This window comes from Gadus morhua, chromosome 19 (genome assembly GCF_902167405.1).
Source record: "Gadus morhua chromosome 19, gadMor3.0, whole genome shotgun sequence".
Classification (NCBI taxonomy): domain Eukaryota; kingdom Metazoa; phylum Chordata; class Actinopteri; order Gadiformes; family Gadidae; genus Gadus; species Gadus morhua.
Genome location: NC_044066.1, coordinates 18,650,454 through 18,662,478, shown reverse-complemented (window position 1 = coordinate 18,662,478; position 12,025 = coordinate 18,650,454). Strand labels below are relative to the sequence as shown.

At 44.0% G+C, this 12,025-nt stretch overlaps 1 protein-coding gene across 1 annotated transcript in view; it reads right to left on the bottom strand.

The window, feature by feature from the left end:
* Positions 1–8,122: 8,122 nt before the first annotated feature.
* cacna1c (calcium channel, voltage-dependent, L type, alpha 1C subunit) overlaps positions 8,123–12,025 on the bottom strand; it is a gene marked incomplete in the record, with an annotated part of 131,843 nt that continues 127,940 nt past the window's right edge. The window contains 4 exon segments of the mRNA XM_030342543.1: positions 8,123–8,138; positions 8,651–8,913; positions 10,434–10,575; positions 11,668–11,776. Of these exon segments, the coding sequence (XP_030198403.1) occupies positions 8,123–8,138; positions 8,651–8,913; positions 10,434–10,575; positions 11,668–11,776 (530 nt within the window).

The following is a 12,025-nucleotide window of genomic DNA, read 5'->3' as shown; positions in this document are numbered from 1 at the left end:
TGACCAAATTATTAAGAAGGAGAGCATAAAAAAAAAAAACAGCTGTAGGAAATGTAATTTATTTGCAATGTTTTAATAACATCATTCCTCAGATAAAAATGCAATGTTACAGGAATATACATCAGAGATTAATTTAAAATTTGCTTTCAATTGACCATACAGTCTAAATATACTTTTTCCTTTTTTATTTACTGGTAGCGTGCGTTATAAGCAAGACAGACTCTGTCACCAAAGACAGACTGACGAGTTACAGATACAAACTGTACATCGACTATTTACAAATCAACTTTTTGTTTGGTTTTTCATTTAACTTTTTATTGAAAATACGAGTAGAAAAGGTGATTGATTAATATTCAGATTTATTCAATTTGTATTATTTCCCTTTCTAGAATCTAAAAAATGAAATGAATAAATTAACAGAACAAGAAAGTGTTTTCCAAGAAGATAAAGGAAGAGGAATATGTCATGTTGTCACTGAAGTTTCCAGAGTTTGAAATAGTGTCGCCTAGCAACCCCAAGACACCTCCCAAGGAATCCTCCCAAATTAATCAAAACAAAATCCCTCCAAAACAATAGAAATAGAATCCCTCCGATGGCTGAGGGATAATATACTTAAATAAAATAACTTACAAGATGGCCACCTGCCTTCAAAGCTACCATAAGCACAATAACACTCTTTAGTTTGTCTTGTTTTTTAACCATAAAAGGTGGTCATTAAGTACTATATTTAACAGTAGCGCCTCTACTAATATAACAACAAATATTTTGTTGGTCTCTCTGTGAATATTATGAACATATCTCTAAAAAAAAAAAAAATTATCCTCTGACAAAGAAAATATCTCTCCTGCTAACATGTTGCATGTTTATTAACTAGAGTCAATATGGAGACGACTGATTCATGCGGATGGAACACACAAAACCAAACCAGGCCTTACAAGTGATTGTAACCGTCTGAGTAGGAAACAGGCTCACGATGCATTTCCTGATGATTGAATAGTAGAGTTTCAGTTCCATTTCTTCCCTCTCTCTAGACCTCTTTAATGCATGATTAAAATCTGGAGTATTTCAGCCGTTAATAAAGACAACATGGAGCCCACCACTTCTCACGCTATACTCTAGTCGTCCGGAGACGTAGCTATGACCACAGCTTCCTGTTTCGGCTCACTGATGTGGAGACACTTAGAACTGACCCGTCTCCACATCAGCCCAGCTACCTGTGTTATGAACCACCACCACTACCAAGGTTGATTTTTACATTAATGTAAGCCATTCATCCTGCTTCTCTTACTCCCGAACACACACACACACACACACACACACACACACACACACACACACACACACACACACACACACACACACACACACACACACACACACACACACACACACACACAAACACGCGCAAGAGTACACACCGTTCATTCATTAACATCCATCCTCATTCTTATCAAATGAACACGTTCTACGGGGCGTTACATTTAGACAGGCAGCGATGACAGATGGTTTGTGAATGTATGATGATGTGGACAAGATCAGCCACCCTAAGGTTATGTGTCACTGCTTAGGGCCAGGTTCCTCGAAGATAAGAAGCCGGAAGTCCCTGTACTCAGCTGCCGAAGTACTGCCAGCTCTTGAGTTAGCTTGGATTCCCTTCAGCTGATCAAACATTGTAATCTTGATTATACTCATACATTTATCTGGAGGTACATTTTTATTCCGCCACATAAAAACACTCACACATACAACCCCCGCCCGATATCTTTTGGGTGATACTTGTTGACAGAATCTTGTGATGAAGAAAACGTGTAATTATGTTTTGATCTGACCATTTTACTTTCCATCTTACTCACTTGTGAATACCGCAATTCATTTTCCCAAGAGCCAGTATGTTATTTTTATGCTGTTACTGTTGTTTCTGTGTCATATATGAACATGATCTAATTCCTAAATGCTCTCTGTAGGCCTATAGGGCTTAAATACTACCAGTAACATGTCATTTAATATATATCAAAATATATTTCATATAGACTACGATTACGGCATCTGATACAGAAATCAATGTTATAAATTATCAAATTTTACCCAGGCCACTTCTATTCTCTCGCTTGTTGCAGGCCCTACATATAGATAGCTTCTTAAGAAAGCAAATAAAAACAGCCAGGGAATTTCTTTAAAAAACGACCACATACCTGGCTCTAGTCCACTGATCTACCAGATCGGATCATATCCCAGAAGTAATGAAACAACATTAACTCTAGCAGGAAGGCCTATAGATCTGATCTTTTCCACGTGAGCTATTTGGTCCTGTCTTTAGTAAATTTAGGCTAATGCTAGGCTACCAGTAAGTAAGTGAGTAACTAGCAAATAAGTAATCATATGCAAAAAATGTCTAATGCCAAGAATGACAATTTTCAATATAGCTGGTACTACAGATAAACTATGAAAACGTAATTCATTTAAAATACATTTCAGCGGTTATGGTTTCAAATGAAATGAAGACAGGGTTTTCAATCTATTCAAGGTCTTTTCAAGTAGATGTTGAAACGTTCCTCCTTAAATCTCCTCTAGATATCTTTCAATCACATATATATTGGGGTTAATTTGATATTTTCTACAAGGCTATTCCTCTCTATAAGCTATATCAAAATAACATTCATTCGCTAGTGGTGGGCTCAACATATAGCCTATTTTTCACACATCTGACCAATGCCTTAAATTCCTGGAAGGAAGATTCATGTAGTAAAACAGCCTCATTACCCATCTCAAAAACATCCTTAAAGGTCTGACACATAACCAATGAATGAAAGAATTAGGGAACTCTGTCGAAAACAAACTTTTTTTACTTAACCTAATGTTCTTTACAGTGACACAGCCTCGTTTTCGAGGCAACAATTCCAAAGAAAAAAGCCAAAGTAAGTTAACACTTGAGGATTCCTGAACATATGTGGATGTGCATGGCTGTGTGGGAGAGATTCTTAATTGTTGATTTTTCTCTATGTTTCTTCCTGCTCACACTACTATGGGAGTCTTCATTTTTTGGTCAGTTGGGGAACATGACAGATAATTGATACAAAAGGCTCATAGTCCTTCCACTGAACAAACTTTGATAAACACAAGATATGCAAAATTAGAGTCTGGGGAACTACATGAACAGCTTAGCATATAGAGTTGTCCCTCTACACAAAAAAATATACTCTATCCCCAAAAATTACATTTATTAACAGCTGGACTATATCCTTGATAAAACCCGTTAAATAATACACATTTTGCTGGATTATAGCTAGTTAACTCAACAACGTCATTGACACCTAGAGAGGAAAAGCTCCAGCCATCAATTTTGTGAGTCAAATTAAATAGGAACTGCCATTTTATTGGGCCTCATGGATCTCATGTAATTATTTGACTACAGGCCATCCCTACTGCACAAACGCATGCACAAAAACACAATTCAATCAAAACAAAGTGGGGTGATGAAAATAGCACAGCTTTAAAATATAACAGGAAAAATAGAAATATCAATCAATCAATAAACTAATCCATAACATGTCGACATGTTATCATTCTTTGTGACGACTCATCTTTAAATAACTTCTAAGAACCTGGTATACAGTGACAATTATTGCATATCTTGTGTGATGTAGACAGACTTGAGCTACTTCATATCCCCCAGCCCTTCTGCTCTGTAGAGGGCTTGTACAACAGAATGCATCATGGGAGTTATGTTGGTGATACTCCGCCATATTGAAAGGACTCAAGAGAGTTAAAATACTGTAAAATCCTAAATCAACGCAAATATACCATAACCGTGGTTAAAGAAAACTAATTTTGCCTTGTCTCGCATAAGAATCACCGTTGCAGTTTCAAACAAAACGTCTCCCCATAATGACAACTCTTTCTTTATGATTAATTACTAAACAATGAAAAAACACTCCTTCCAACTAACACTAACATTCCAATGCTCCTATTCTCTCTATTCTCCAAACTGCTGGTCTGAATGTACAAGCTATATTCCATTAAAACCTATAACACCTATAAGCCTACCCTACACTGCTCAAAGCGAGTGGCCCCAACACGACAATGAGACCTTTTTCTAAGCTTCAACGCTAGATGTGGTTATGTGTAGCTTATGGAATGATGGTGCGCAACAAATAACACTTCCAAATGGGATCTGTCGTAGTATAACCACCATCCGTCTACACTGACTTACACATTGTCACTTTCAAATTTGTTATATCTTGACATGAACATCTTGAAAATGTTCCTTTAAAAACCGATAACTATCCCAGACACTGAATGTAGGACCTACTACATCAATGTTTAACTACGGTGATCCAATGTTATTTCCCACTGTTTCCGTGCGGCATTGGTTAATGCAAGTTAACCAGTACTTATTTATTTTTATGTTTGTTGCTTTAATGTATCATCCTAGGTCACACTTCAACATCTATCTTTAAATGTATAATTTATATTCATTTAATAAGGGATAAAGTTAACTTTATAATTAAGGTCTTCTCTATTTACTCTCTTCCATGGCATTACGTTCATCCATCAAGTTTTTTACTGGCAAGAAATAAGTGTGACTACTGACTATCATTTTAGTCATTTGCTCCAAAACATATGCATAAGTAGTTTGAAACAAAGACGACTCAACTCAGTTAGCAGGAATAAATGGGATAATGTGCAGTGTGTGGCAACAAAACATGGAAACCAAACGTTCTTCCTCAAAATGACTGATCAGTGATCAGGTGTGTCGCTCTGCGCTTAGAGAACATTGAATTGACACGCTATGAAAAAGAATGTGTAGCCTAGCACTAGCCACATGCTAGTCTGTGCTAGCATCTTGAGATGGCACAACATGACACGTTAACGTGATGACAAGATGAGATTGGTTTGAAATAAAAATCCATATAAATAAACGCATTTGCAATGTGAATGTGTTTATTTAACAACCAAGACGTTTACCCTTGCAGTACAACTGTTAGGCAGAGTAACTGAATGACTAGAATTGTCCGAGATAATTGCATAATTTTATCAAATGTCTGTCCCGTCACAGAACGTTCAATATGGCAGTGTGTGCGTTCATTCCCATCCCTGCCAAAAGAAAATAGTAAGGATAATAATAAAAACAACCGTAATAATAATAATAATAATAATATAGAGTACTGTATTAAAGCAAACAAATTAAAAATAAACTAAAATAAATAAGTGTTGTCATGTGTTATTCATATTCTCGTAGAATTTTGGACTATTTCCGAATAGCAGCCATTTTGGATCCTGGGTGTGCTGGAACTGAAAGCGAAATTCCGCATTCACTTCTCTCACCCAGCTAGTGTTTAGAACCAAGATGGAGCAAAGATGGCCTCCAGGGGAACAAGGAAACATGTGTGGTGTAGTTAGAAGAGAACCTGATTCGTCACAGTAATTAGGATATATCTTTACTCTTTTTATGCCGTAGATTCTTGATCCTGATATTATGTTGGTAAAAAAATGGTTATGTATTGTCCAGTGGATTTATTCTCGGGGAGCCTGTACAGTATAACGTCTACCTCCAGTGATGCGGAGGTCCTTCACAATCCGTTAGTCCATAATAAAGAAGATTCTCATGTTCCACACTCAGACACAATCATACTTTCAATGTGGTTTGTGGTTTGATACGTAATCTGGTTGATACGTAAACTCTGTGTATAGGCCTATTTCAAGGGCTGTGTGAAACTACTTATCTTCTGGAATTCCTGATGGCTACAGTCTCCTTATATTAAATGATGTGGACGAAATATCCCCAACTGGAACACGTGTGCCATGTCTACTGATCGTTAATTCTTGATGTTCCTAACGTGGTGAAAGTGGGTCAAAGCATGTGTTAAAACTTTAAAGGCCCCCATATACTTGAAGCAAAATAGAAATCACGTTGTTTCGACAGCACACGCAAAACACGTCCATTGTGGCGTACGTAGATGTGTGCATTTCCTCCAGCGTTAACCATGCATCGTAAAGCTTTAAACCCTCTAACACTGCACATCCAACTCTACTTTCAAAACAAACAAAACTCAATACTTTGTTTCTGAGGTGTTGGTAGATCTTGACTCACCAGCCTGGCTAGAAAGCTGAAAGAAAATGAATAAAAAAAGAAAAGAAAAAAAACGACAAAATAAGAACAAACCAAAATAACAGAACCCCATGGCGCTAAATATACCAAAAGCTTTGGAAGCATGCCTGTCCTGACCCAGTGTTCAAGTGTGTAGTCGCACACACTCACACAACCACACATACAACACCATACTTATAATGCTACCTTAACTTTACTGTCTAGGCTTAAAATCTGCTCTGTAGAGTACAATATTCACCAAGTTTTCGCGCACACGTACTTACATACAATTAATCGCGCAGTCTCACACACACGCTCTCACACACACACACACACACACACACACACACACACACACACACACACACACACACACACACACTTATACTTTTTTCTCTTCTGGGAAAATAAATAAATAAATAGATACAATCTGTCAAAGGTGCATACCGATAGAGAGAGATACCCCCTTTTAGTTACACACATTATCTCACACACATTCTGTACCGAAACGCCGACACACAAGCACGCACACTCGCACACACACATATCATATACACACACGCACGCAAATACTTTGTCCTGTTTGCACAGGTTTCAATACTTAAAACTTATTAGAAATCTCCTAAATTAAACCAAGCAAAAATACATTGGAACGACCAGCAATTGTGCAAACAAATCTAGGATAAATTAAACCCATAACATCATGAATAGAAAAGAAAATACAGCCGTGGCTAGCCAGTTTTGCACAGCACAGAACCATTTAATACTTAGTGGGCGTGGTCTGAAGAGAGTGTGTGTCGTTATCCAATAGGATTCCCGGCTAGAAGGAGGAAGTGAGTTTGATTGACAGACATGTCAAGTCTTTTTGAGCTTTACGTCTGTCGCACTTGGATCCTCTGCCTTCTGTTCAACACAAAAAAAACAAAAGACCTCCCGGAGTGACGAAGGAGGGAGGAAGGAAGGAGGGAGCAAGGAGGGAGGAGACGCAGCGAGGGAGCATAGGTATGAGGCAGACAGTGGGCTGGCCGTCTCTGCTCAAGCAGGCTCCGCCCCCTTGTGGGCGTGGCTCTGCGGCGGGTGGGCGCGGACCAGGGGGGGGGGGGGGGGGGGCAGGGGGGGGGGGTCCGACGGCTCGCCTCAGTCTCTCACCGGCTCCGCGTCGGTCAGCGAACCCCAGAGTTATCTCCGCGCTCAGCAGCCAATCAGCTGCCGGCGACTAAAGCAGCACTCCCCTGCGCCTGCGCTCCGATTGGTCGGCCTGTGGCAGGGCGGCGCTCCCGGCGTTCCCAGCGTTGGGAGGACAGGAGGAGGACGGGAGGAGGAGGAGCTCCCGAAAGGGTCCTCTATGTTCCTCTATACAGCGCAGCCGACCTGTGTGCTCGGGATGGGGTGTGTGTGTGTGTGCGTGTGTGTGTGTGTGTGGGTGTGTGAGTGTGTGTGTGTGTGTGAGAGAGACATTTGAACTGCTTAAAGCTCAACGGTAGTCCTCTGTCCATAAGAACCCCCCCCCCCCCCCCAAATCCCCCCCCCCCCCCGACACAAACACACACACACACACACACACACACACACACACACACAGTGGACGATGAGAGAGCTCCAAACCAAAGCGTAGGAAAGTGCAGACGGAAGCGTCGACGGTGACCAACAGACCTTTGACCTTTGGTCCTTTGGCTGACACTCGTCTTGCACCAACTGTTGTCGTCGCGTTCGTCTTTTTGCTCGTCTTTCCTGCAGGTTTTTTTATTTATCTTCTTCACAACTTGAGGATTTTTAATAGAACTGTGAGGCACTTAGAGACACACTCAGACACGTGCGACGAACACACGCGCGCACGCACGCACACAAACAAACGCACACGCGCGCACGCACGCACACAAACAAACGCACACGCGCGCACATACACACAGACACACGAGCACACGCACGCACGCACGCACGCACGCACGCACGCAGCGACCAGGTATCGTACGCAGACACATACACACATGCGTACAGTATAGTGTAGTGTGGTATATCGTGTGGTATATTGCACTACGCAGGAGACGCCCTCAGAGACAAACACAGGAAAACAAAATGAAGTCAAAACGTTGTCGGGCCGCGTGTTACAGTGTGCGTCCTTCAGAGAGGCAGCCAGACCGGTGTGTGTGTGTGTGTGTGTGTGTGTGTGTGTGTGTGTGTGTGTGTGTGTGTGTGTGTGTGTGAGACAGGACGAGTAGGGATCAGAGAGAATCCGCCGCTGCCGCCGCCGCCACTGCACCCGGCGTGGACCACCGGCAGTACCCCTACCCCCCCCTCCCCCCTCCGTCGCTGCCGTCGCCGCCGCCGCCGCCGTCGTCGTCATGGCGACGAGCCGCCCCCGAAAAAACAAACGGATCCTCCTGGCGCTCCCCGTTCTACAAACTCGTCACGCACTCCATATCCTCGTCGTCCAGGAGTTCGCTGTTCCTCCGGTGCCCCACCCCTCCTCCCCCTCCTCCTCCCCCTTGGCTCTCCCCCTCCTCCTCCTCCTCCTCCTCCCCCCCTCCCCCCAGCAGCTCCTCTCGCTCCTCCGCCGAGGACGGTCCGTGGGCCGCCCCTCCCCCCCCCCGGGGCTCCGCGTGCGCGGGGGCGGCGGCGGCGGCGGCGTGGTACGGCAGCAGGTTGCCGTTGGCGGCGGCGGCGGGCGGGGCGCGGCCGGGGGCGGGGTTCCCGTTGAGGATGTTGTCGGCGGCGTGCTCCATCTCCTCGATGGTCATGTCGCAGGCGTCCGCCAGCTCCGCCTTGGTGACCTCGATGAAGGCCGGGTCCTGGGCGAAGCGGCCCAGCCCCTCCGAGATCAGCACCTGGGGGGGGGGGGGGGGGGGGGGGGGATGGAGGGATAGTGGTGGTGGAGGAGGAGGTGGAGGGGGTGGGGGGGGGAGGAGGTGGTGGTGAGGGAGGAAAGAGAGGAGAAGGTAGTGATGGTGGAGGAGGAGGTGGTGAGGGAGGAAAGGGAGGAGAAGGTAGTGGAAGAGGATGAGGAGGTGGTGGTGGAAGAGGATGAAGAGATAGTGGTGGTGGAGGAGGAGGTGGAGGAGGTGGGGGAGGGGTAGGAGGTGGTGAGGGAGGAAAGAGAGGAGAAGGTTGTGGAAGAGGATGAGGAGGTGATGGTGGGAAGAGGAGGTGGAGGAGGTGGAGGTGGAGGAGTTGGAGGTGATGGAGGAAGGGTCGGAGGGGGTGAAGGAAGTGGTGGAGGTGGAGGTGGAGGAGGAGGAGGTGATGGGGGAAGGGTCGGAGGCGGTGAAGGAAGTGGTGGAGGTGGAGGAGTTGGAGGTGATGGAGGAAGGGTCGGAGGGGGTGAAGGAAGTGGTGGAGGTGGAGGAGGAGGAGGAGAAGGTGGTGGAGGAGGAGGTGGAGCAGGGGGTGGTGGTGGTGTAAGAAGTGATGGAGGAGAGGCATGGGAGGTTCAAGGAAGTAAAAGAAAGAGGAGAGCATGAGACGGAGGTGAAGAAAGAAAGAAACAAACCAAGAAGCAGAGGGAGAAGAATGTATTTCAGAAGGAAGAAAGAGAAAGTTACATTTGAATACTGCAGTGAGTACCCATGTCTCCATGGGATTCTTTATGAAAAATTCCCTTTCATCTGACAACAAAAACAGCGCCTTTGGAGACTGTTAATCATAGAGTTACCAGGGCTCTCTGGACTGGCATGGGTTATAATCAGTGTTGGGAACATTACTTTAAAAAAGTAATTAGGGCTACTCACTACTTGTTCCAAAAAGTAACTGAGTGAGTAACTGAATTACTCTTTAATGAAAGTAACTAGTTACCAGGGAAAGTAACTTTTTGCGTTACTGTAAAAAAAAGAGCAGTTTTCACAAGTCAGTTGAAATGAGTAGAACGGGTACTTGTACATAACCTTCGATATTTATTGCACATCAACAGACAGCAAGAGGTTTGTCCTGCACTTGTATTATGTATTATGTTTGTAACAAAATTAATCAGTTAAACAATATATAGTGTTTAACTCTATAGCTAACGCGCGTGTGTGTAAAAACACTGGCTCCGATTGGCTACCATGAAACATGACTCTGCCTTAGCCAATCATAATCGCTTATCTCGTTGTTAACCAACCCGGTCTCCTCCCTAGCAGTTTGTGTTTGGAGCCAGGGGTGCGTTCGCATTACGCAGTTTATTCAATCAATTCATAGAAACGCACCGCATTTAACGTTCAGTAACGATAACGGCGTTGTAACGACGGAAACAGTAATTAGTTAGATTACCCCGTTACTGAAAAAAAGAACGCGCTACCTAACGCCGTTCTTTTAAACGCTGTTATTACAAAGACTGGTTGTCATATAAAAAGTGTCCTATTGCGTCACTCACCGCCTCCACCAGGCTGCCCGCGCTGCCGTGGGTTAGCGAGGTCGCGTCCTGGTTGAGTAGCGAGGGCACCGTGAGTGACACGGGCCGCGACGCTCTCTGATTGGTCGAGCCAACCCGGGTGTTCCCGTTGCTGTCATTGTACCTGTGAGGACATCACATACGAGCACGTGTCAATATTGTTATGTATTTTAAGCACATAAGCTGCCCCCACATAGCCACTAGGAAGCAGGATCAAACACACAAGCTGCATTACCCTCACATAGCCACTAGGAAGCAGGATCGAACACATAAGCTGCAATAACTACTCCAGCCACAGATGGCAGCACCTTTAGACAGGTGAGGATGGTGGAGCCATTACGTCACACCGATCACGCCCACTTCAAATAGGCCACGCCCACTTGACGAACACAGATGGAGAAGACAGAATCAATAGCTAGCTCGGCCGAGAGGACAGGGCCTAAGCCCGGGACTCGAAGTAGTGCGCGATATTATTCTCAATACGCGTTAGATACAATTCCCTCCCTTTTGCTTCATAGTTACCATACCGAAATAGGCCTACTTTAACAAATAAAGTGAGTTAAAAGCGACCAAGGATTGGACTACTTTCTTCAGAAAAAACGCAACAATATGGACATGTATAAGAGCTAAGGAGGTGGAGCAGGTCGACTGGCCACCAGTTGGTTGCTGGTTCAATCCCTGGCTGGTCTTATTGCCCCTGAGCAAGTCTCTAACCCGATCTGCCCCGTCCAGCTGTGAATGAATCTGTGAATGAATGGGTGAAAGTGAGGCACTAAGTGTAGTGCTTCTGAGTGGACAGAGGTTAAAAAAAATAGATACAAATTGACATAAGATGAGATGTATGTATTTACAGAACATGAAGAAGTGTATGTTGCAGGGTAAAACGGGAGGCATTCTTCAACAGGGGGACATCTAATTCTCCCATCCGAGACCGAAGAAGATCTTTACAGACAACTTGTTTTATACTCAATGTGGTTTCAGTTTGATCACTGAACCGTCCAATAGTTAAGACCATGGAGACAAGAAATCTGAATTCAAATTGCGAAAATAAAACCGTATAAATCCCGCCCGCCTCAAACTTCAGACCCATCACACACAATGTTTACATGGCCATCATCTGTGGAGAAGTTACAAAATCTGGCAATCCCTTCATGTTGCTCTCGTGACCTCGCCCAATGTACTTCCCGCCCATATGCTAGCCTTCCTGAGTGCTCACCAAGGCCCACAGTTGACCGACGGGAGGCTGCTGTTGAGCTTCTCGTGGGAGGTGGCGCCCTCTAGCTTCAGGGAGGGCACCTGCTGGTACGAGGCGTGTCCGCCGTGGGCTGGAGACAAACAGAACGATACGTTAAGGCGTGACAGTCTGACTGCTGCCCGACGGAATACATTTTGTACTATTCCCAGTTTAAATGATCCAGTTTTGATTTGACATATATTTATAATATTCTTTATTTCTGTTAAAAGTTATATTGTACTCTATTTTTATTGTATTCTATTTCATTTTTATTTATTTTTTTAAGCACAGAAAATACAGTATATAGAGTAGAAAAAATAAATAGAAGATAGAGCATGTC